The following is a 24976-nucleotide window of genomic DNA, read 5'->3' as shown; positions in this document are numbered from 1 at the left end:
TTGCATTTGACCAGCTCTCATCAGCTAACAGAGCAGAGCACAAAGGAACCAGCCAGGAGAAGCAATACTCCATTACAAATGTTATTGAGACGTGTGTGTGATCTGCAATTACCATGTCACTGCAGTAAGCATCATGAGGAGTAACACTCCACGTTGCAATTACAACCTGTTTGCTCCAATCATCTTATAACCACCCTATTATTTAAAAAATAAAAATAAAATCCTACCCATCTACAAACAATTCACACACCATGCACTTCTTCATAGCAGGAAAAAGAGAAAAACAGCTGCAAAGTCAGGAACTTCCTCACAGAGATGCAAGCCTCACGTTTTGTCTGTCTCTAGAGGTGGTCGGAAAACCTTCACTCTGTATTCCTTTTCCTTCTGCTCCCACATTGGCCCTCACTTCCTCCATCCTTTTTCATTGTCCTTCCATTATTTGACCACCCAGAAATTCAAATTCACATTGCAGTAGCATGTGTGTGTAGGCATGAGCTGAAATCCCACAGACCTCCACCAAAATTTGCCTTGGCTGTATTATAAAACATAGAGAAAGCAAAATGAGAATTTTATAGTAGTATATGCAATGTTGTTATGCATTTATCCTCAACTACCTAGGCTTCTGAGTCAAAAGTTTTGAAATAGTCGACTTACTCATATAACCTGCAATGCAAAAGACCTGAATGATTTCTGGGAAGATGATTTAAAGATCGTACAATAAATATCTCCATCATTCAAATAAGAACACGGGTATCAGCACGAGGGAAGACCTGTCTTTTTAAGCCCATAAATTCAATTTTCATGATCTTGATACCTAAAGAATAAAGAAACAAAGTCAACTGAAACCTTGTGCTCGTACCATATAACAACATATCAATTAAGTACTGAAACCGAGCACACTGTTCTCACCAACAGGCTACTTGAAACTTGGTCAGAGGAGGGTGTGTGTGTGGAAACGACACAAACGATGCCTTGCACACTGGCAGTCAGTAAGCAGCTAAATTACAGATGCTTATTCAGTAAGAACTATTTAATCCCACAGTTTCATTTTATTTTTCCTCCAAAGCCTGCAATGCATGAGCAGAAGCAGCTATGTGTCCCCTCAGTTATACCCTCCACTTGGGTTCATACCTTTGTGGTATGAAATAAAGTTCATCTGCCAAGACTGCAATTTCCTCCTCACTTCAATTTCCTTACTATTTATTTTATAGTTTACAAATGGACCACTTGATGAAAAAAGTATCAATAGAAACAGTAGGAAAAAGGAAAATCTCAAGTCAAAACTTCTCACCTAACAAGCCATGTATTCAGTGTCAAAGCACTGCCACTACTGTACAACTCTAAATTCAGATATGAAGGAAAACAGGAACACAATACCTCATAATACACAAATCACTGCTCGGTTGTTTTCCCTAGAGTGGGCTCTATGCTGTAGCTTGAATGGACAAACCTTATTAAGCACTGAGTAAGAACTGTGACAAAGTCTCAGTGCCATTTTTAGAACTACTTAACCTGCCAACAAGTGCTGAGAACTATGTGGCAGAGTCAATGATACCAAGAGCAGCCCTTGAAATTCATGGCCCAGAGTAACCTGTATAACCAAATACACAAAGTCCAGTCTATTTCCTCTTCAGAAAGTCCACGTTGCACAAGCGTGGTATCAAAACACGTACTTCAATTAATCACAGCCACATTGAAAGAACTAAGACAAACACAGCTAGAAGCCGTCACTGATCTTTTAAAATATGAAGACAATTGTTCTAAAATCAGTTTTACATTAAAAGTGCTTGTTAATATACTAGCAGATGCTACTGGTGAGCAACATCCTTTTTGCTGACAAAGTCCTCAGTGAAGATGAAGTTAAACCACTGAATTTGTCATCACAAGTTTTGTCTAGGTTGGAAAGGGCATCAGCAACAGTTGGAACTACGAAAAAGCACACTCTTGCACCTATAAGCTGTACTGACAGCACAACCATTTCTCTTACACTGCATGCTGTGCTGGCAATGTCTGTCTTTAAGAGAGCTACTTCAATATCTGCTTGTTGTTGCCCTGCCAAGTGATGCATTGATTATCCAACCTATAACACAGAACTAAGCATTTTTGAGAAAATACTGTTTCAATTGAATTACGTTGACTGGCTAGACTTTGCAAACTACACCAATCCCTGCTATTTAAGGACAGAAAAAAAAAAAAAAAAGATGTTTAGAGGAACTTCTGAAGAAGAATCAGGTCTTGGCAAAGTTCACATTTCCTACTTCTATAGGGCCTGGAAGATGCTTCTGTCATAAGCCACTATAGCAAAAATGTTCTGCAACAACACTTAACAGATGTAAATGCTATTTGCAGCTACCTCCATTTTAAGCTGGAAACCACTCAAAGTTCACCATGATGGCTGCTGAATGCTCAGTCTGATACCTACTTTGATGTCAGCACACATTAGGAAAGGGAACATACTATTTCATGATCTGAAATTCCTGAAATTTAAAGGCCCAAGTTCAGAGAGTTTTGCTTCTGATACTAAAAAGCTTGTTTTGTTTTTATCTAAAATTTTCTATTTGCTGTTAAGAAAAAAAAAAAAAAAAGTAAATAGCTAAGCCAAAATATACAAGGGCTGACATGCATGCTCAGAGACATCACTTGCTATCTTATAATACTTAGTCCATAACTTCAGGATCCAGAGTAGATCCTATTCAGGAGACATCTTATGATTGTTAATCCACTCATTGTTATTGTACAGTAACAACATTCCTGGTTTACTGGCTGTGATAAAGTAGTTGCCACCCAAGAGCCTCCAAACATGCTAAATTTTGAGGTAATAATGATCATTAGGTCTATTCCAGTACTTAATCTTCTAGTAAACCCTTTCACTTTATTCTCAAAAGCCACAAGGTAGAGCTGAAACACGTACATCTCTGTATGCAGACCGACTTACTTTTACCAGTTATGGCACCTACAGACAGCTTCTACCAGCTCAAGGTGTCACGTTAACTTCTGTACTATGAAAGGTACTGCTGTTTATTTTTGAACAAGCAGATCTCAAGATTAAGTTTTCTGCAGCCATTAACTTCATCAAGTAATCTAATTTTAAACAATGCACACATGAAACCTGTTGAAACATTGGACTTGGAGACCTGCAGAAGACACTGTACTTGGGAAACCTGATGCACGTCCTGTCTGCACTACTGAGCCTTGTTCTTGAGGCTTGAGAAGCCTGCACATTAGCATGAGTAGCCAGCCGCTGCCTGGGAACCTGGGGGGTGCCCCATGCCAACCCGTGAGGACAAAGTCAATTTGAAGTTACCTTATAATTAAAGGCTTATCTTTGGCCTTAAAACATTCTCATATCTGCTTCTGAAACAGTAGTTCTTTAATAAATCTTAAAATCAGAAGAGACAGCTTGCACCATAATCAGCATTTACTTCGTGGCATGTTCTGGGGGCAGTGAGGTCAAATTTATATACCAGTAACAGGCAAGTTTTACCACCCAGCATCACCACTCTATACAGTCATTACTCCATAGGTTAGGTTTGGTAGTTAACACCTCTAGCTTCCTTCAGACTAGCTCTCCTTCTACTGAAGCTTTTCATCCATATTCTACCTTAGCAACATTTAAAGACAGTTAGATATTTCATACATCACACTTTCATACGCTGACACTACAATCCAAGGCCTCTCTCAAGCTGTATCACACCAGAGTTAGAATTTGTAACTTTCGAGGAAAGTACTGCAATACAACTACTATCAAAATCACACAGCATCTAAAACAGTATGAACTTATTTATTTATTTCAGGGTAAAAAGCAGGAAAGAGGGTTTTTCTCCAAAATGTTTACATGATATGAAGAAAATCTGAAGAAGTTTGGCAAATAAATCTACATGCTAACAAGCATCATTTACAATTTTCTGTCTGAAAGAGCTAATCATTATAATCACATTCAAATTACACTGCAATAGCATTACTATTAAAAGTCTGTTTACTGCTATCTAAAAGACACTGTTAGAAGGCTGATTTTTTTCTTAAATATTTCCCAATTGTTGTAAACAGGATTAAAAGAAGTCAGCAATATTTTGAAAAAATCTTCAGATGTTTATGAAATCAAGCATTAAAGACCTCTCGTTTGAAAGCTCCTATCAAATATGCCACAGATTAAGGCTATGAACTCCATAAGCCATAGCTAAACTTGCCATGAACCCACTGGAGGCTGGATACGTGCACATGCTAGCTGGAAACTCCTTCAAAGAAGGGCTGGTGGGTGTCTACATGTACATTAAGTGCATAGGTGCAACTTACAAAAAAAAAAACACCTCTGTTTTCCCAAAAGCTGCAAAGGAAGTTCTACAGCAAACATAACAGGAAAAGCTTGTTTCCCCCTCTAAATTAAGAGCTTAGTTGTATCTTAGTGTGTGAAAAATTCTGAGAAAAGCTACGAAACAGTTAACAGCAGGTCAAGTGACATCTCCACACAGCCCGGGGCAGAGAGGCACTGGCACAGGCTGCCCAGAGAGGTTGTGGATGCCCCATCCCTGGAGGCATTCAAGGCCAGGCTGGATGCTGCTCTGGGCAGCCTGCTCTAGTGGTTGGCAACCCTGCCAAGAGCAGGGGGTTGGAACTAGATGATCTTTAAGGTCCTTTTCAACCCAGGCCATTCTATGATTCGATGAGAAGTAGACAGAACACATTTGATCTCTATTGAAAGAAATAGCCCTTTGCCAACAGACTATGCTTCATTTAAAACCTCACATATACTTCCAAAGAGCCAACGCCATTGGAAATACTAAACATATACCATCTAATCACGAAAATTGAAATATTTTAATACAGAAACAAAACAACAACACAAAAAAAAAAAAGCTTGGAAAATAATATAGTAAAGGAATATAACCAAGAATATTTATACTAGGGATATCAATGACAATAGGTATCAGATTATGTAAACAGTAAGATTTACTAGCCTAGTCAGAAACATCTCAGGGCATGTTAGCCTAAAATATCCAAGATAACTGCTTAAGATTATCCCATACAACAGAATTTATCAAGCTTCTATTATCTTCTCTGGAATAGCAGTTACAGCACAGTCAGGTACCCCCCAAGGCTGCTAGACTCCTATGTTTATGCAATTAATTCATTCTAGATGGGCAATTTCTGAACAGCATGATTTTAACAGGAGTCTTTCAGACAATTCCCCTTGGTCTTCCTGCTTTTCTCCAAAGCATCTTACCAAATGCTTTTGGCTCATATAGCCAAAAACCTTAGATCCGACAAGGCTGCATTTGTATATGACCACGGGCAGTGCCTGGAGGCACACATCCTGCACATGCATGCAGCCTGCCTACTTTGACCCATAAGCCAAAAAACACCCTCAAAACAGATGTCTGGGCCCACACACAGTTGGCACAGATGGATTTATGGAATGGGAAAGCATCGCTTTGTTAAAAATCCCCACGCTGACTGTAATAATCTCATAGCAGTGTGATGAGTACAAAAGTGTTATTTTCTTCTTATCATCCAATATAATCTCTCAAAGAGATTCTATCTAATTTTATCTAGTTCTCCTCTACCGTCTTCCTCTCTGGAAGACAAGGGCAAATTAAGATCAGAACCTAAACATTTCCCATTAAAAAAAATGAATATATATATATATAAAATACATATATATATATATTTATATATTATATTTATATATATATTATATATATATACATACATAAAATATATATAAAATTCTCTTCAAGTTGCACATCCTCACAATAGTGTTTAACTACTCTTCAAGATCAATGAAGTCTGTATTTTAGCTTGTCCATACCCCTATAAACCTTTTCTTGATCAAAAAGGAGGGTTTTGGTGGTTCATTTTCTTATTTTGGTTGTTTTTTGAGCAGGTTGAACTAATACTAACATACTTGAAGTCCACACTGCTCTAGAAAATTATTCTAACAGGCTTTCTTCAGTTTTCTGCTTCTACCACAAAGGAAAGTATCTTCACTTTGGTTCCTCTTGTCTGCGCCACTTAGAAGCAGGAGCACATGGATTCCCACTCTCGTGAAGGACCGCAGAACGTACAGAGGCAAACCCCTCTCTGAATGCAAGACCAGTTCACATAAGGGCAGAAACTTCTGTTTTATGAACTAAGAAAGCCCTCAGAAATTCATTTTGTATGACTAAGCATCACTCAATTACTTCTGCAGATCTAGGCTACGTTTTTGGAACTTTGCATAACCTCCTAGTAGGGGAATGCCTGGGAGAGTAGGTCCACCCTTACTGGAACTTCATAGCCCCCTTCAAAGTTATCCTGTCTAATTCTAAGCACAACTGCAGACATGCTAGCACAAAACCCAGCAACACATCACACCAAAAGCATAAGGACACGTGAGAACCAGAAGGATGCTGTGCCTGAGCAACAGCCCAAAGGAAAGAAGGAGGGTGTCAAATAGCATTAGAGCTACTGCTACCTGCAAGTAATATGAGACAACAGATTCAGAGCTGCATGTTAAAGAGACTATCAGTAAGGTTTAGGGTTTTTGTTTGTTTTTAACTATACCAAGATAGACTAAAATGAATTCAGCATTATAAATACCCAGGTTAATGAAACAGTTTCAAGATGTTCATATAACTGAAAACGTATTTCAAACAAACTAGTTAACCTAGCTCATTAGACAGGTCTTCAGACATCTATTCTGAGAAAGTAGATCAAAAGCCTACACTAGATTTTAATTGTAAATAATGTCCAGATAACATTCATTGGCAAGGTGCTTCTGACAGCAACAAGAGCGAAGCAGACTTTGTTGTTCTAATCAGCACGGAGGCCTATTCTTTGTAGCATGGCCAGGAATCATCACTAATAACTGGCCTTCAACTTGTTAACACAAGGTGCTATAAAGGTGTCAAGTAAGTTGTCAGATACTTGGAGAAGAGGTAAGCCATATTCCAGCTTAAAACTTTTTTTCAGCAGAGAAACATTTTTTGCAGTGGAAAACTGAAAACTCATGTTTTAAACATTTTAAATACAGAAACCTGATGTTGTTTCACTTGACACATTGCCTTAAGACATTATTTTCTTTTTAAGCTAATGAATAACTGTATGAAGCAAGCCTTCAGAAGTACAAAGTAAACTGAAGCAGCAGCGAGACAGGTTTTAGATCTCTGACACTGCACAAGTGGAAAGGAGTTCCTTTTGTGGAGAGACAGGAGATGAAGGAGCAGCGAGGATTAGAAGGCATAGCAGGAGTAAGTAGAGGGTAATGGGGAGACTGGAAAGAAAGAAGTGTGTATACATAAACACCGAAATTGAACAGAGGGAAAAATGCATCTTCATGAGATAGGTTGTCAGTTTAAGAAGGTCCTCTGGAATAAGAATGCCTTCTTCACAGTTTAGAAGTAGCGAAGATGCACGCATAAATACCTGAATGTGAAGTATTCAGCAATGCAAAGCTATTCCTTACAATAACAGTGAAACAGTAATTAGAATCCTGGACACATAATCCATTGTTTTAAGGTTCTGGCCAAATTCTCAGAACCCACCCAATTTCTTCAGACCTGCTAATGCTATGTAGCTGAACTGAGGCGGCCTCCAATCCATTTTTCAGAGTAATTAGTTGTAACTCGTATATAGAGGCAACTGCCCTGCTAACAAAATTTAATACTTATATCCTGATTTTTCCTGCCTTTTTTCTAAACCTAGCAGCTATTAAGACAATATACAACTTGAACGTTTTGTTGAGAACTATGACCAGATATAGATGTGCCATATGTCCATCAGCCTGTGTAGCTGTTTTCCCAGTGCCACCATAGGGATGCTCAAAGGGTCTCACTGTGGTAGGCAGCAGAGCTACTTCGGGTCTCACTTGCACAGCTCCAGGCACCCAAGGCACACCTTGCTTACTAAGTCTCTTCAGCTGGAGCACAGGCTACAAGCTCTAATTTCCTTCAAATGAATCCTGCCCTTGAGTAGATCTACAAAGAATCTGCGGAGCATGAATCCAGACCACACAAGTCTCCTATGAAGAATCCACTGATGTCAAACCCCACACCATCAGGACCATGCCTCCTTTTAGTCCTGACTAGCCAATACCAGGAAAACAAGTTATGCACAGCATTTTCCATGTTTTGTCTCAATATCTCCAGCGTAAGTACTTCAGAGGACATGTAATTAGTTGGTTTCTTGTTCGGAACTAGCGGATGTTTTAAGAGCAAAGACTTAAACTACCAGGGCTGTACTTAACACTATGAATACATCTCTCCCATTCTCAATGGAAAACATGTGAATGCCACAAAAACTGGAACAGCAGCAGCATTTATGTAAAGCATAGATTACCAGCTGAAGTGAAAGTCTACCATGCACACGACATCTTACATGTATTACCCAGCAAAAACAACTGGAGCCCGGGAGGAGGCTGCCCAACTCTAGCAATTGCCAGTGCAAACAAGCAAGGTGCAGGTACCCAAGTCCAGTGAAGACGAGATTTGTGCTGGACATCTATGGTTGCAGATCCTCGAGTAAGGACAAGTAAAACACACAGACACAGTTACCAGTATACATGTAAGAACACACCCTGCAAAGCAGTTATCAAGCACTTTCCCCACTGCTTAACTGCCTCCCTTTTAAGTGTATTCCCAAGACTATTCACATTCGTTATGGAAAGAGCGTTATTAAAGTTTGAATCAAATCATTGTACAAAAAGCCATAGATCTTCTCAATTGTTTTCTGCTATTCAAACAGTCCCACAGGAAGAGCAGGTTTCTCAGCCGAACCCCTCAGAGTGGCTCAAAACTCCAGCAGGTCACAGCTCAGTCTTTATTTGACTTTATAACGGGTCCTTTACTGCATGCCCTGCGCTTGGCCAACGCAGCCTGGAACGGACAAGAAGCCATCACACCAGCAACTACATGTATGTGCCTGGTTTTGCAGTCAATGGCATCGTAGTGCCTGAGAAGGAGCACCCAGTACAGACTGAACACTTCAGTGTCAGCATGTCAATGCCAGTTCCAAGCTGCATTGCGTCAACGTCTTCCTAACATCTTAGTATTTCCTTCAGGAATTGCAACTCCTAGTCTTAGCCAATAACAGTAAGACCTAAGTATGTGGTTATTGCACATGTTGTGCTTATCCCAACTTCTTGAAATCCTATTTAATCCAATGGCCCTATTTTTTGGTGCTTCTGGTTTTACGCTACTATTTCTTCTAAGTCGTTCAGATAACACTTATGTCTCAGCCCATCACATCTGCTTTCTACAACAGATAAAGCAAGTAAACTTCAGTGCATTGCAAAACTGCGTAACATCAGATGAGAGCTAGTTTGAGACAAGCTCCCAAACACCCGTATGTTCACCATGCTCAGGTACTTCCCCTCACAGGCTTAAAAGTTAAGGCCATCAATTATGCAATTGGCTGAGCTTGTCAGGGTTGTTTACCCTAATGCTCAAGACCATCCTAACAAGTACAGTAATGCAGATGCATATAGCCCATTGAATCGGCAGGTATTGTTTTTCTACACGGCTCTAGAATCATTCTGAGTAGTTCAACAGAAGTCTGCTGTACTTATGGGATGCCAGAAGAAAAAAGAAACGACAGCAATGTATGTTATCCAGATTTCCACCTCACTCCCACCATTGCCCATGACTAGGATGCCATCCAAGTAATTCTTCTCAGCCATCATTCCCAAACTTTTGAGACCCCAACAGCTGCCTTCCCACTCAGTCCTATCAAACCTAATTCCATGGTTTTTCATTTTCAATACCTCTTCAAGTACCCACTACTGTGTATCTCTAAAAGTAGAAAAAATGAAAAAACATAGTAAAGCAGCAGTAATCAGATAGTAGACAGATACAAACTGGGGAATGGCAAATATTTCCCTATTGAAAGAGTGGTGATATCTAAGAACACCACCAGAAACCTCTAAGCCAATTGACAGATACATTGCTAATTGATCCAGCTACTAAAGCCACTGAGTAGACATCCCAGTCTTAATGAAAAACTCAGCAACACCTTAAAAGAAATGGGACCTTCCCTTTCTTTCACAACCCATGCCTATGATCAAACACCATTGCAGGTGTTTTGCCTAGCTGAACAAACCAATGTCCTTCTTGAAGCTTTAGTCAATATAAAGACTGAAGCTGTGCAGTAGTACATTTTTACTCATTTACTCTATAAACTGAACTATTCAAAAAGTAAGCTTTTACTGAGGACTATACAGTTAGCAGAGTAAAGAGGCAGTTGCAGGGGCTACTAAAATATAATAAGACATGCACATTGTAACAGCAGAAAACTCTAATGGGCAGCATTTTCTAATACCAGTTCGTAACTCCATAAAATGCAATTACACCACAGGCATTAATGGTTTTAATTGAGCCAATTATGTTCTAAGAGGTAAAAGACTAAAAATACATACTAAATTATACAAAATCTTTAGCCTAAATAACACTTGAGAGTTAACAAAATACTTGTGGGAAAACATATCACAGATGGTCAAACAATTTAGAACAGTGATATCCTATGCAAAGGCTATCACTTGGGGGTTTTTTGTTAGATTGTTTTACTAAGTAGATTTTTGTTTCAACTTCTGAACAGCATGTCTGCAGGTCAGGGATGAATGGTTCACTACGAACAATGAAAGGATTGCTTTCCTCCCCAAACAAAATACCCCACACAACCCAGGGTCAACAATCAGGTATTGGGAGGAAAGAGGAATTACAGATTTCTCTTTCTACCCCCAAACCACCGTTTGCATAGACATGACCAGAGATGCGTCACCAGAAGCCCATTTCTTCCCACTGGTCACTCATTCAGCCATGGTAGTCCATACCCCACACTTGTGGCTTAACAAGGTCCTAGCATCACATTTTAGGTAGCCCTTCTTTAGGGTAGCACTTGGATCCTATCAAGGCATCCGGACTGTGAAACAAAGTGTTTCAGACCACTTCATGTTTTATAGATGCATGCTGATATGTCCCGAGATTTGGAATATGAGGGATCCTGGTCTGCAGATGAGAACAGATGTGACTCCACAACTTTGATGGCTGAAGTTATTAGGACACTGCTAGGTGTCCTCCTGTCCTGAGGCAGGTAGAGATTTCTGGCCCACACACTGGGGCAAGCACCAGCAGTCTGAGCATCAGCCTCTAACGGAGGGGCATGGAGAACATCCACTTCTAATCTATTACTGAATGGATGTTAGTTTACAGTTTTGAGAGAGAGATTTTTTTTTCCCCTTTCTTAGGTCAAGGCAAAAATAAACCAAGAAGTCTGGCAAAACAAGGAGGACAACACTTGTAGAATGGCTCTGTTGTAAGGTTGAGCCAGATGCGTTCACTGCAAAGCCCACCCACACAAGTACCCAAGGCTATGGTAAAGTCCTACACACTGAGATGTATCTTACTTTATTCGGATCCCTTTCCTTTGGAGCTATTTATTGATTAATTACTCTCATAGATAGCTCTGCTTGGTTGTAATTTAAGTTACCTATAAACAGAGTTTTGAAGGAAAATTTGAATGAAAGAGCTCACAGTACCTGGGAGCAAGAACATTCAATGAGGCCACCTGAGGAACACTACAGATCACTGATGCAGAGCCTGCAGACCACTAATGGGGGAGAACACAGCTTGAAAGGGGAAGATTTCAGCAGTGTCAGCTTACAGGTAGTAGTATCAAGGCTTGATTAGATGTAACTGCAAAGAAGTTTGGTTGTAGTATCAAGCACTCAAAGCCAAACCCAGGCTAGGCAGCTTTGACAGCATCTGCTGATCAGGGTTTAAAGCCCTCTCAAACACAGATAACATATCCTCTATATGAATGAAGGACTAGTAAGATAAAGACCAGTTCTGCAGCAAGTACTTCTAAATATCTACATGCAAAATTATTCAAGATGCACATCTCCTCCTTGCTGTACCATATATGGCTGGCCTCATTTCACTCATCTGCCAGAGCAAATTAAAAATTCAGAGGTAGAGCACATTATGTAAGCAGAAAACATCATCTCCTTCAGCAACAAACCCTGTGTCCAAACAGACATGAAAACCACAAATCTCTTTTAAGATCATTTGAATGCTACAGCTACAATCGTTAAGGTTGTGTTAGGGAGCTGTTTCCAAACAGTGGGAGCCAGAGAATTTAAGTGCATACCTGAAAACATATTTCAAAGTAATAGAAAGGTCTGCTTACCAGAAAAGTAAACAGAGTAATTAATAGTAACTATTAAGAAAGCTAATGTTAATGGAGTCTTATTCAAGTCTCAAAGAGCTAATGTAACAGTTGAGAACTTCAGGCAGATTTAATTTCAAATTTAGGATGTCTTCCTTGCTTACCAGGTGAATCGTGGCAAATTAAGACAGAAGAAAATGCAGTTGATGAAGGACAGAAGACCAAAAACTTGCATGCTATTAACATTATGCATCCATTCCTTCTTTAAAGAACACCCTTCCTTCACGTTAAATTGTCACAAATAAAATCCACGTAAACATTTGCTGTCAACTCCAGGTAATGTAAAAATATTTTCTGTTTCTTCTTATGAAAGACGCTCCCATTCCTTCCACTACAACCCAACAGAAAGAGATGCATCATAACACCTATGCTTTTTTTCTCAGCATATGCTTTTTTTTTTTTTTAATGTATATGAAATCACATACAGAAGCAGTCACATGAGCAGAGATAAATGTACTTTTCTTAAGGTAAGCTTGCCTGAGATGGTTAAGCAGCTCTGCTGATTAAACTACATATTTTTATACAAATAAACATACACACACTAAACTGGCACACAGTTTAAATCAAGACATCTGAAAGTGATGTGTTGCATTACAATTAGACTATTCTTGTTCCTTTAAGTATCACAATCCAATAATTCAGTGCTTTTTTTTTTTGTTGTTTTGTTTTTAAATTCTTGAGAAATGAAGTCAGCTGTCTAAATCAGGAAATTATATTTGAAGAGAGATTATAGAAAGCAGCCCTCAAAACCAAAAAGGGGTGTTGTTTTCAGAACTCAAGGCAATATCATGAGTCGTTTCATCATGAATCTGGCAATTCTCAAAATGAATCAGCATAACTGCATCACTGTGCAGAATCCAGGCTGATGCATGTAAAGCCCATGTACCCTTCAGTACCACCCTCCCGACCCTGCCCAATAAACAAAAAAGCATATAAAAATCTGGGCCTGAAGCATGGTGCCATGTGGCACAGTCACCTCTCTGGGGAAGAAGGGGCACAGCCCAGGGTAGCAGAGGTGGATGGGAGCTCCAACAAGACAGGCTTGAGCCTGGCAAAGCATGGGTGCTCAAGGACAGGCTACAGCCTCTGTAGAAAGCAAGCAAGCTTCTTCTTCCTTGTCCAGCTTCTACCACCTATGGCACATAGGCAGAGCCTGACAGCTGGCTTCTTATGACTACAGAAGAAAAAGCTATCCCTGGGGAGGTGTGAGTGGCACTTGCCTGCTTACGGCCTTCAGCTACCAAAGGGGCAAGTGGGAGGGGAAATGCTTGGAAAAAAGGCTGAGCCAGGCTCCTGTCCACAGCACACAGAAGAGAGACCTGAGACAGCCAGAAATGCAGCAAGGGAAGTTACAGCATTAAAACAGAAATCTTCACAGCAAGGATAGCCAAACACTGGGACAGGCTGCCCAAGGCAGCTGTGGAAACACATCCTCAGAGACACAGCACAACCCTACACGGTCTTGCACGACCTGATGCAACAGCAGAAATAGCCCCGCTTTAAGCAGGAGAACAAGCCATCATAGTGAAGTTAGCTGTGTGTCTCGCAACAGCCAGGCACAGAAAGTTACGAAATTTTCCGCTAGCAATAATCTAGGCTAATGTGATGCTACGGATAAACAGCAGGCAGACTCCCGCCCAAGGGGTGAGTCAACAACTTGCTGATGCCACAGCCAGAAATAGAGCCCAAATCTTTTATATCCCCTCCAGTCTTTAGAAGAACACATAGCCAGTAAGCGAGGCAAAGGAAGGGCTGTTTTTGTGGCGGTTTGCACAACACGTCGTAAAAAGATCTCAACAGATATGTTAAAAAAAAAAAAAAAAAAAAAAAAGCCTGTTTCTCAAACATCCTTAATCCTCTGTCAAAATCTCCAGTTTTTATTTCTCTAGGTTATACACAGTGTGCTAGCTGTCAGGACTGAGGGGGAATTTTGTGGATTAATTACTTTGTTTAATGTGTCAACATCATTATAAGCTTTAAGAAATTTAGTCTACTACAAAAAGCACTCATATGTATTGTATTTGACCAAATCTGTTCTACTTTTTTCTCAAAACTTCCCAGTCCAAGCAAGAAAAACACTTTTGGTGCTGGAGGGTGCCAGGCACAACATCTCTCTCTCCTCCCTTTTGTCAGGAACAACTCAATGCGGAGAACTGACAAAGCGCCTGCACTTTTGGTGTTTGAACTATTCTAGTGGAAAGACATACTACTTGGGAGGCAGGGGTGGTGGTGTCATCTGCAGCAGAGGTAGAGAAGGCCTGCCCATAGTATCAGAAGGAATAAGAAACTTAACAATTCAGGAGTTGAGTGGTACCACTTCCATCTGACTTTCCTACTCTGGAAGAATTGCTACTAGCACAACACATCCTAAGAATGGTCCTCCCACCCTAACTGTGACCACAAGGCCAAGGCAAAGAGCTGAGTTGATCAGCTAATACACACAACTCCTTCACAGCAGATTCACTGCTGCCTCTTTGTAGCCTTTCCTACACTATATGGGGCACATTAATTCACTGGGTTGCTTAATGATACGCCCCACAAATGCAGGTCCAAGCTTTAAGTCACCGCTTAAAATACATGCTATCCTTCTAGAGGCACAAGAACATACTGTCAATAGGCTTTAAGATTATATGTGCAACTTTATTTTGTACATATGCTTGGAGCTTCAAAAGGTAAATATGTTTCTGCTTCTAGACAGCTTGCCAGGTTTTATTTTCCTTCACACTTTTACATGAAGGATTAGTTAAACGAGTGCCATATCATTATGTAACTGTACTAAATCCATACAGTATGCAACTCAAGGACTGTTTTCAGTTCCAATTCCCATCTCAGAAGGGGCTAGGAAAGGCACAGAAAACCTGGCAAAGAATGACAGACACGTGGGACATCTTCATGTAGCAGCCAGTTGAAGGCATCAGGGTTCCTCGGCCTGGTACACAGACCACAGAGCTCCACACCACGCAGATCTCAGACACTGCACCTGGAAGCTGGGATGAGTATTGCATGACAAGTACACAAAAGTTTTGCAAACTCACCATGTTCAGCACTGCCGTGCTACTCCCTGAAACGCAAACACCGCTATCCACAGTGTGACACTTAGATGGCATTAGGGCTCCCCAATCGTTTAATAAATGTTTTTTATTAAGAGGTCTACTCATTACTTCCTACACCCCAGCAGCCTACTGAATTAGGTGTTTTACAGCATCGCATACAGCACTGTAAGCACGCCAGAAATCATTGTTTAAAACCCTGTTATTGTGTCATTAAGAGATTAGTTTGAGGAAAGCGCTCGATAAACCAGCCTAGCAGTTTACTCGATTCCTAATCCCATTTCACAAGCCCCTTCCCTTGCTGCTACTGCTCTCTGCCAGGAACCAGCGAGACACCGAGCAGCAACAGCAAGCCGGCGGTGTGCTTTGTCGCACAGCAAGGTGAGCAGCTCCCGAACTCCCCTCCCCTTCCCTCTCGCCTCCCCGCCACCCCCCAGCAGCGAGGGGCAGGCGGGGAGCCGCGGGGCGAGGACACCCGGCCCCTCTCCAGCAGCTACTCGGCCGGCCGGGCCTGGCGAACCCCGCACACCGCAGAAAAACGCAGGAAGGGGCGCCCCAGGAAGAAGAAGCAGCAGAGGCTGAGGAGATGTTTATTCACAGCCAGCGCAGCCCCACCAGCCCGCCCCGGCCCCTGCTCGGGGGGCTTCAGCGGCACCCGGCAGCGGCGGCCCCGCCCGCAGCGGGGGCGTCGCCGTCGGAGGGCGCGGGGCCGCCCCGGCGGAGGGACAGCCCACCGGCAGCCCGCCGCCGGGAGGGGACGGGGAGGGAGAGCAGAGCAGGGGGAGGGAGGGGAGGCAGCCGCCGCCCCCCGCCCGTACCTGCGCTGGAAGTCCTGCTCGAAGGGGGCCAGGTAGGGGTCCCGCTCCAGCAGCTGCGCCAGCTTGGGCGCCCGCGGGCCCTGCGTGCTGGCCGCCGCCATTTTGTGCGCCCCGGCCGGGTGGCGGCGGGCACGGCCGCTATATAGAGCCGGGGCGGGCGGGACGCGCATCCCCTGCCTCCCGGAGCCGCCCACCGGCGGGGGCTGCCCCCTCCTCCTCCTCCTCCCTGCCCTCCCTGAATGGGGAGGCGGCGAGAAGCGAAGCAGAGGGAGGGGAGCGAGCAGTGCTCCTGGCGGCGGAGGGGACGGGGTGATAGGGGCGGCAGAGGGGGGTGCCGAGGCTGAGCTCGGAACACAGCCCTAAGGGCGTGCGGGAGCGCTCGTGCACCGTCTGTGCACTGCAAAACGGTGCCTCAGAGGGGGCAAGAGAGCCCGAGACAAAGGAAGATGAGTTCGGCTGATCCTAATGCATGCCGGTGAATAGCAGGGAGAGGTTGTTAGGGAACTTGTTGGCCTGGTATCAGTGTGGCTCATTTTTGGATAGGCCACCAAATATTCCAGGCAGCTATTCACCAGCCTGACCCTGACTCTAGGCCAAACTTCAGCGCTTCTGTTCTTTTTAAGGTCCAACATTAATACTTTATTTATACACATAGTGACGACGTATATTTAGAGGCCTCTTTTGTATGCCTTTTAGCCATGATTTACAAACTTTTCAGCTCCATGGTACTTCACATCACTTCCACAACAATCCCAGAGACTGTTATCCTCAGTTTGTAACTCATCTCCCATTTTGGCTTCCTCTGAATTTTAGTGCAGCTTTCCAAGCCTGCCTGCCTGCCAGATAACTGACAGCACGTCACAAACATTAGCAGTTCATTTATAACTTTGCCCAAAATTGGCTACAGTGAAAGTTTCCAAAATGATTTGTTACGTTTAACTACACTGTATTTCCTTCCTTGCAGCAATTTACAACTACACAGGCAAAAAATTCAGTACTGTGTCCTTTTTCCTTAGTGAGAACAAGTATTCTCTGTTCTAAGAAACAGAAGTAGGAAATAGTTACAAAACTTGCCCCAGCAGAAGGCCTAAGCAGTTTCTGTTTCTTTTGGTAAAGAACTAGCATCTATGATATAGCAGAGTTACCTATAGTATTAAGTTCTGATAGATCAGGATTTTTTTTTTATTTTTTTTCTTCCCAGTGTCCACCATTTCTTCATTCTTAGTGAGGGCTGAAAACCTGCTTTTAGTATTACCTGTGCATCTTAAAACTGCCTCTGTGGCAGCGATTCCAGTGTCTGCATTACACCACAGTTTAGTAACCCTATCATCGTATTTCACACATCATACTATGCACATCATGTGTTCTTTTGCAAATGTGTCTGCCATTCTCACAGCTAACTAGCAGGGCAAGCTAAACCAAGAGAAAATCCAACTGATTATCAAGAGCCAGGAACTTGTTTTTCACAATAGCTTACGTTTTACTTGTGCTGCTGCTTTGAGGCTTCCAGCTGTAGTGAAGAGGTTGCCTGCTGCTGAAGTGGAAGGAGAAGGGCAATCCCTACATACAGTCTTTGAATTCAGTAGCACAGGAAACAGGAGCTTCATTCTTTGCCCAGTCTTTTTGGTTTTCTTCATTGTCAGAAAGCTCAAGCAGGTTCACAGTGCCATTATTAGCTGTTTGGCATAGAAACAAGAGAGAGATTTATAAATTAGCATTAGCTTTTTGTATAAACAGTAGGAATATTGCTGTGATTTCTAACTCCCTGGAGATGGGGACCCTGTCTTAGTCTTTGTTTGGAATATTTTGAGTTGAAATAGCACAGTATCAAGCCTCACATCTAAGCAACCCTAAACTTCAGGAAGTTAAATTCTGCAAATTGCCCCAGTCCCTGTAAATAGATCAAGCCCAAATGCTACATTTAATACCCTGTGAGAACTGGGAAATTGATAACCATTCCATTTGTATCCGTTCATGTTCCAGTTTATCTGTTCATGTTCCATTTACTTGGGCATGATTTTATCTGCTTACTTTGTCAAAGGTAACTCTGCTGTGGTTTAACCTGGCAGGCAGCTAAGCAGCACACGGCCGTTTGCACACTCCCAAGTGTGATGGGGAAGAGAATCAGAAAAAAAGGTAAAACTCACGCATTGAGATTGAGACATTTTAACCAGACAGAAAAAGAAGGGAAAACATACCGATAAAAGAATATGCAAAGCAAGTTATGTACAGTGCAGTTGCTCACCACCCACCACCTGATGCCCAGCCAGACTTCAAGCAGTGGTGGCCTCCCACTAGCCAACCTTCCCAGTCTTATTGTTCAGCACATCACCACATGGTGTGAGACATCCCTTTGGGCAGCCCAGGCCAGCTGTCCTGGCTGTGTCCCCTCCCAGCTCCTGGTGCACTCCCACCCTCCTCGCTGGCAGGGCAGCACCAGGAGCTGGGACATCCTTGGCTCTACCTGAGCACTGCTCCCCAGCAACAAACACTGGTGCGTTAACAGCATTACCCGAAATTGACAACACAGCACTATACCAGTTACTAGGAAGAAAATTAACTATCCCAGCTGAAACCAGGACAAAACTCAAGACACTAAGGCATATATTATTGTGGTCATCTATTAACAATGCGATCTGGCTGAGACTCTGAGGCTGAATCTGGCTCTCAGGACACTGCCATTTCATCTTCCACCTAGAGGCAAAAACACTGTTCAAACAATGAATTGTCACAGTGACTGAATGCTTCTTTATGCATTCGTCCGGGACTGGTACAAAGCTAGTAGTTGCTGCTACCTGCCAGCAGAAACAGGAAAGAGGGTGGATGGTAATAACTACTCTTCTGGGCACACAATAATGGATCATAAAGGAGTGATGCCTAAAGTACAAGTCTCACACCCAGTTACCAGTGAGGATGTAGTATATCAATCCACTCTGAACTATTTTTTCAAGGGATGCTCGTGATTAAGTTATGTATACTTTAAAACGTTGCATAGAATCACAGAAACACCAAATGGCCTGAGTTGGAAGGGAACTCAAGGATCATCTAATTCCAACCCCAATTGCATGCTGTATAATAACAGTATAGTCACAATTTTTATAATAGTTTATATGCAAAGTTCGAACAGAAGGAGGTTTGGATTAAAGAACATTCAAGATCTGAAAAGCATTGAAGAAAGGAAAACTGACTACTCACATCATGCAGTACATCAGTTTTGCTTGTTGCAAAGATGATGGAGATGCTAAACAATATGATCTGGGTTCTGTTAGGCACCTGGTTTAACTGAGGCACTGGTTCAGATTCTCCCCACTGTCCTGGTTCTCAGACTGGCCAGAGCAGGAATGCGCTGTTTGCTGGATCTGCCTTCTAGCCTGCAGGGACAGAAAGAGAGCAGTAGTCAGTGATGATGCATACCATGTTTCTATTCCAGTATAGACATTAAGGGGACATTGCAAACATCCAGTACATTTCTTAATTATCACTTAACCTGGGTAGTCTTCACAGGCAGGTCAAATGTTGGGAATGGAGATTAAGCAAGCCAGTTATCCCTGTCTTTGAACTCTCCAAGGCCCTTTTGAGACACAGAGGGAAAAATGGGCAATGTTGCACAGCTGCTATAGCTCAACAGCATGTCACAGTTCTGTAATTTAAACAGAGTTTTGCACTTCTAGTAAGGACGAGACCGTTTGATTACATACAAACACTAAAGCACGAAACCTTGAAAATTAAACATTCCATGAATCCATTAATATAGTCCTTAATTAGTTTGTGGGTGTGGGTTGTTCATTTTTGTTGGTTTGATCCTTTTTTTTTTTTTTTAATAAATAAGAAATTTATTGTTTAAGAAATATATTATTCATTGAGATTGTCTTTTTAGGTCTTACTTCTGCTCTGCTGTGGTATCAAGAGCTTTAAGTAACACATGTCTTTAAAGATCAAAAGCAATGTGCAATCTGAACTACTAGAAAGCCAGCTTCAGGGTTGTTGAACTCCACTAAATGTGCTTGATTGGAATGCCATTTGCACTTACCGTGCAGAAAAGAATGAAAGCACAGTCCAACAACATGAAAGTTCCAGCTAATGGCTGCTTTTTGCTTTCGCGTTATTGCAGTATTAATATGATTTGGTGTCCTTATTTCATATAACAGAGTATTAAATAAATGTAAATATATTTTGTAGCTGTTTACACAGATGACACCTCATAGTGTGATACCAATTAAAAAAATATCAGCAGATGTAAAACAGTATCTGTTGTAAAAATGCCTATGAATCTCACCAAAAAAAAAAAAAAAAAAAAAAAATCAATTTAGCAAAATGTCATTTGTTTCAAGTAAGAATTTGTAAAAGATTTCATAGATACAAAGTAAAGGATGCCTTTAAGAATACCGTAGCATTTATGGAGGTGGTATATACGCTATTGTATATATAACTGATATATATGCTTCTCAAAAGTCATTACTGCCAATGGTAGCAACCTTCTGCTACCTACTGCTAAGGGCCTACTGCTATTTTCTGATATTTTCTGTTTAGAGTACTCAACATTTTGTGTTTCATGCATATAAAAAGTTTCATCCATAACAAATACATACACGTTTGTTAGGAGCATAGATAAGCATAGGTTAATAGGAAGTACATCTGTCTTCACACAGAGAAACAGGATTTTCTCTTGCTTGGAGATGGAAGCTTTAAGTTGGATCCTTTTGTCTAACTACCTAGGTTCATATTTTACATCCCCCCCCCCTTTTTTTTTTTTTTTTTTTTTACCTTTACCTTTAGCCATGGCTTACTAGTTAAAAGTAGCATTTTCCCTTTTCCTCTCTGCACATATCATAGTTACTACACATTTAAAGAAAACTGAGCAATATGCAGCTTGCAGTATCCTGTGGATGCTAAAATCAGTATTATATTAATAGTTCGACTTAGCCAGGCTACAGCAGCTCTTCCTGTATGAGTTTTATGGATACTCAGGTTCATTAGCTGCAATTTTGTTTCAAGAATACTTTGTGTTGAAGCACATCGTAATAAAATAACTACTTCATTACTACTTAGTAAGAATATTTTACTTTGTATTATTAGATCACTTCAGTAATCCTCCATCTGTTTCTGTTTTGCTTTCGTTTCACCTCTTCTTTGTAACAAAGTGGTAAACATTTTATATTTTAAACAGCAGTCTTTGCAATTAAACATATATATATTTTTTTTACCTTGGGTTTGAGGCATTAATTACAATCACGTATTATAAGGTTAACTTTTGTTTTTCTGAATTACTGTTATCCCAATTCAATGAGAATTGTTTAAGGATTGATGGCTTTTAGTGTTCCTCCTTTCACACATCCTTCCTTTTTGGTATTTCTTTGAGCCTTCCGTTTCCCTCTCAAAATTCTCTCTGGTGTTGGATTAGGTCTTCTAATTCCAGTCAAGAAACGGTTGATATCACTGCCCAATCTGATTTTAGTTTAACCAACCACTCAGTGCAGATATCTCTCCCATTTTGCATGATCAGCTTCTGCAGCAGGGCATCACGCATCAGCAGTCACAGCTCTCGCAGCAGTTCTGGTTTTCACTGCTTGCATATTCAACTTCTTTGTTAGCACTTCATTCTCTTCTCCTGTCTGCTTAATCAGGACAGCCTTCTAAACTGCACAAATCGCAGCCTGTGCCAGGTATTCAATCTTTCTGCATTATATTATTTTCCACGGCAACATCCAGGCTCTTCGTTTTCCACTTGCCCCTTAGTCCCATCAGGACAGTACGCCTTCCCCAGTGATCAAATTGTAATTTGGAGTCTGTAAAGGTGAAGTGTAAACCTTTTGGGCTCTGACTGAGAGGGATTCATTGCCTTTTTCCTTATGTCAGTCTTCAGTTAGTGATCCAGTAGGGGCCTTGTTGCAGATAGTGGCGCTGTGTGCATCTTCCCCAGTTTTCTCACACTGCTTTGGATGTTGGTTTGTGCTAGGTCCAACTCCTTTCTTGCTACACTATTTCCTACCACTGCATATGCACATGGATTACTTTGCTGCTGCTGCTTCTTAACCTTGTCATGTCCCTTTTGCCACTTTTTCCAAAGAAGAGTATTTGAGTGTAAATACTCACAAAAATAACAGTTTTATAGCCTCTAAGTCATCTGCTCCCTTGGATTTTTTTTTTATTTTTTATTATTTACTATTGTTTATGGTTCCCTAGGTCACTTCTTCCCTCATGCAGGCTGCTAACTCATTCCATGCTGTGCTGATACCTACCAGCCACAAAACTAAATGCAGCCCTGTGCCCAGGCCAGCCACTACAGCTGTTTAAATACATCTCTGTCCTAACGCAAGGCTTGTCCATCTCTACAGTACATAAAACTTTAAACAGAGCCTGACAACTTTTTCTGCTTCTCATACATCTCTGCCTTTTTTTTTTTTTTTTTTGGCTTCTGATCACGATAATGATGCAATCTTTCAAATTCTGGTCTTCTGTTTTAAGCTCACACAGCGTTATACATCCACTCATAATAATCGGTTTCCACTGCAGGACATAGCTATTTTGCAAGAATCTGGAGCCCAAAGACTTAGTCCCTGCTGAATACCCCATTTCCTCACCTTAGCCATTTCTTCCAAGGGTAGGACGATGGATGTTTCTAGGAGCAGTGCTAATGTCCAGTAAGGGACTGGAGTTGTTTTTCTCTTTCCTCTGTACCCCTGTCAATGGCCTTGTCCTTTACAGGTAAGCCATAATAAAACCAAAATCTCTGTTCAGCTGAGTCATGAGAATGGAGCAGAGACAAAAATCTCTGATCACCTAGGACTACAATCAGGGGCTTTTAAAGCAAATATCAGGAAACTTCAGGCTTCTATCCAGTGTCTGCCTAGCATGAGCTTGCTCAGAATGCTACTTATTTTCTCCTCTTTCTCTCAAACCTTCAGCAAACTGTCAGCTTTCCTCAGATCATTAGTGATCTTGAATCACCCGGGCTGCCAAAATTCATTTGTTACATCGTAAATGAGCTACCTGCCAGGACACAGGACTGCACACTGGCTGCATTCCTGGTCTTTCTTCCGTGATGACCGCAGGCTTCTGCCTGCAAAGATTTTGCAGACGGCTACTCACCAACACAGCGGAAAGGTTCACAGAAAGGTTTCCCCACGTTCTGCACTGATTTTTTACGCTCAGTGGCTTGTATGCTATTCTGCATACATAGTGGTAGTCCATAGTGTAAATCCAGTAAATATCTAACAGTCTAACAGTACAAATTATCAGATTAACATAGAAAAGCCTCACTTCTCTGGTGTTGTGTTCTCCTTTCCAAAGAGCCTCTAAGACCTGAGGTTGACAGTTTAAGTCTTCCTCATGCAGAGAAGAGGGGGCTTGCTTTACACGTTGTCATCACCCTGAGGCCTTCACAAGAAGAATGATGATATTTGCAATGGTGGTTGTAACTCTTCAGTCTTGGGTATGTTTGCTTTTATTTTAAAACTTTTTCCTTACACCTTATGATTGATTCTCAGCTAGATTGAATATTTAAAAATATCTTTATTTTGGGGTTCTCAACAGATATCTATCATCCAATTCTCTGCTATTTTATTCCACTATGTTACAATGTTAATTCTGCCTAAGTCAGTAATTTTAGCAATATAAAATTGTAATTCCTTAGTGGAGAATCCAGGACACAGGTGTTTATCATCAAGTCAAATGCAGAAAGTAGCAGCTGTTTTTTCAAATTCACAGTAGTTTTGCTGAAATACATAGTCAGCAGAGCTGTATAAAACTGGAAGCAATTGTGTCATAAGGTCGTATTTGTCATTTAGCTACTCAAGTAATGCATCTATAAATGGAAGATATTGTGAACATTTATAATGTTGCAATACATAAAGCCCATTATACAGTCTGCCTGCACTGAAGCAGTTTGTCAATGAAAAATATCAGATCCTTGAATCCAGTATCTCTTCCTGTTTGTTCTGGTTTTGCAGCATTCGTCAAATTTATGCTGAAATTTTAACATAGGTTATGAAAAGCTCTGTATCTGTCACTGTTGGCCATGAGCAAATCAGCTGATTGTGTGCTATCCCCTTACACTAACTCACTGTTCTCAGATAAATATCCTGTAGAAATACTTAAGTATTCTATATGCTTTCTCCTGGTGAAGGATTACAAATATTTTTGTCTTTATTCCATTTTTTCCCCAAAGAATATGAAAAATTACAGTCGGATAAGTGAGAATACATGGACCAATAAGTGCACTGGAACCTATCTGCTACTTCCTTTGCATCACCACTAACTCTCCTAATACGGCGTTCTAGGTGAAATTATTGTTGTGTATATATTTTTGCTTTAATATCAACCATCTATAAATTTAACTTGGTTTTTAATCAATAATACAGTTCACTGTCTGTGGTCAGTAGGAGTCCAATTTAACAGCCATATTAGTGCACTTCGAAGGAGAAATGCTCTAAAAAGTCTTCCGTGCCTTTTTCTTCCCCCACTATTAAAACTTAGTCTCACAAAGTACACTGAGATTCTCTCCTGGTATTTTTCTGTCAGTCTTTGGCTCTTTTACCCTTTGCAGTTAATGCATTGGTTTATGGAAATGGAGACATTTCTTCATTGATAAGATTGTTGTCCAAATTATTAGGATTGATGGTTTTTTTTTTTTCCCCTTTCTCTGTTTCAACTGTACACAGTTAAAATACTGAATTACTTTTACAGTTCACAACTTATCTGTTGCTTCTTGGCCTATGCACTCCTTCAGCTGTCTCCTCAGTAACTCTTATGTTGTCAACTGTTTCAACACATGCACAAGAAAAACTCACAAAGGATTCCTTCCTGGGAGCTGAGTCATTCTCTAAATCAGGACCATCATCCTCTGAACATAAAATGTTCCTCTACAGAACTTAACAGCAAGTATTACCTACATGGTTTTATATTGCACTTTTT

At 41.2% G+C, this 24976-nt stretch overlaps 1 protein-coding gene across 2 annotated transcripts in view; it reads right to left on the bottom strand.

Moving 5' to 3' along the window:
* GBE1 (1,4-alpha-glucan branching enzyme 1) overlaps window positions 1–16199 on the bottom strand; it is a 177852-nt gene extending 161653 nt beyond the window's left edge. For both annotated transcript variants that reach the window (XM_032191794.1, XM_032191787.1), the window contains exon 1: window positions 16064–16199. In XM_032191794.1, the coding sequence (XP_032047685.1) occupies window positions 16064–16164 (101 nt within the window). In that variant the 5' untranslated portion in view covers window positions 16165–16199. The remainder of the gene's footprint in view (window positions 1–16063) is intronic.
* Between the last annotated feature and the right edge of the window lie 8777 nt (window positions 16200–24976).

This window comes from Aythya fuligula, chromosome 1 (genome assembly GCF_009819795.1).
Source record: "Aythya fuligula isolate bAytFul2 chromosome 1, bAytFul2.pri, whole genome shotgun sequence".
Classification (NCBI taxonomy): domain Eukaryota; kingdom Metazoa; phylum Chordata; class Aves; order Anseriformes; family Anatidae; genus Aythya; species Aythya fuligula.
The sequence above is the reverse complement of the archived record's forward strand: the minus strand, read 5'-3'. Positions and strand labels throughout refer to the sequence as shown.